General features: G+C 40.8%; 1 protein-coding gene across 1 annotated transcript; it reads left to right on the top strand.

Moving 5' to 3' along the window:
- Nucleotides 1-1,566, top strand: LOC106520098 (uncharacterized; the record flags this gene model as incomplete). Its single annotated transcript, XM_014012031.1, is given in 1 exon segment — nucleotides 1-1,566. A coding segment is annotated over 1 exon segment (148 nt), but the record flags the coding sequence as incomplete, so codon positions are not given.

The following is a 1,566-nucleotide window of genomic DNA, read 5'->3' as shown; positions in this document are numbered from 1 at the left end:
AGGAAGGGGTCGTAACACAAGTGGGGGCTCGTCCGGGATATTTTTCCCTGAGCTGTAGACAATCACATTAATAGATAAGTAGTTGTAACTGTGTGTAAAAATGAGTTTTGACCTGCATGATTTTGTTAGTGCACCTAGTTATGAGAAGGTTGAATTTTGTTGTAAGGATGACTTGTTGTGTATTGCTGCACATTTTAACATTCCTGTGAAGAAGCAGGATGTTAAAATAAACATTAAAAATACAGTCTTGCAGAAATTAGTTGAACTAAAAATCCTTGGGGACCCAAGTAAGACTGGTCCGGATGTTTTTGATGATTGTGCTCCTTCTGTTGAATTAGGTGTCCCACCTGTGGAAGGGGAAGTAACTACTGCCATGGTGACTCCTCCAAAAGTGACGGTGGAACCTCAGGTGCCTCCTGCGACACTACCTYGTTTTGACCCTGTGTCCCCAAACCTCAGTGGATCCAGTGGTAATGCCAGACTTAAGGTTCGTCTTGCTCGCCTTCAATTAGAAGCCCAGGAAAGGGATAGAGTGCGTAAAGCAGAGTTTGATCTCAAACTCCAGATTYGCCAGTTGGAGATTGAAGCTGAGAAGCAGATAAAATTAAAACAGCTTGAAGTGGATGCTTTGAGGCTTTCAAAAATCCAGACTGTTCCAAGCTCATCTGTGTACTCTGGTTCTATGCATGTGTCACCAGATAAAAACAGATTCGATGTGAGTAAAAATATTGCTTTAGTCCCAACATTTCGAGAGACCGAAGTTGATTCCTATTTTAATGCCTTTGAAAGGATTGCTACAGCACTAGATTGGCCTAAAGACGTGTGCTGTGCTTCTGCAATGTAAGCTGATGGGTAAGGCTCAAGAAGTTGTTTCATCTCTTTCTATTGAAGACAGCATGAAGTATCATGTGTTGAAAGAGTCTATATTGCATGCTTATGAACTTGTGCCAGAAGCCTACAGGCAAAAGTTTAGGAATCACAAGAGGTCCAGTGGTCAAACACATGTAGAGTTTGCATGAGAAAAAGGAGTAGTCTTTGACAAATGGTGTGCTGCTAATGAAGTTAAAGGAGACTTTGAATCTCTCCGCCAATTAATCTTGTTAGAAGATTTTAAAAATACATTGCCAGAGAAAATTGTGGTTTTCTTAAATGAGCAAAAGGTTGACTCATTGTCAAAAGCAGCYATCTTAGCTGATGAGTTCATACTGACACATAAAAATGTGTTTGTGTCTTCTCCTCGTTCAGATAAGATTCTGATCAATCGTCCAACAAAACCTGAAGTTGTTCAGCCTGAGACCAGACGGAAGCCATTTCCTTCACGTGAGGCACAGGAGTGCTTCTATTGTCACAGAAAAGGTCATGTCATTGCTGATTGCTTGACACTGAAAAGAAAACATGTGTCACCACAAACAAAGGAGATGGGTTTGCTCAAAAATGTGCCACTTTCCAGCAACCTTGTGTCTGAAAATAAAGGGAATGAACCAGATCCCTGTTTCAAACCATTTGTTATGCATGGTTTTGTTTCTTTAACTGGGGATACAAAAGATGACCAGCCAGTTAAAATAC

Source organism: Austrofundulus limnaeus, unplaced genomic scaffold (genome assembly GCF_001266775.1).
Source record: "Austrofundulus limnaeus strain Quisiro unplaced genomic scaffold, Austrofundulus_limnaeus-1.0 Scaffold88, whole genome shotgun sequence".
Taxonomy (NCBI): domain Eukaryota; kingdom Metazoa; phylum Chordata; class Actinopteri; order Cyprinodontiformes; family Rivulidae; genus Austrofundulus; species Austrofundulus limnaeus.
The sequence above is the reverse complement of the archived record's forward strand: the minus strand, read 5'-3'. Positions and strand labels throughout refer to the sequence as shown.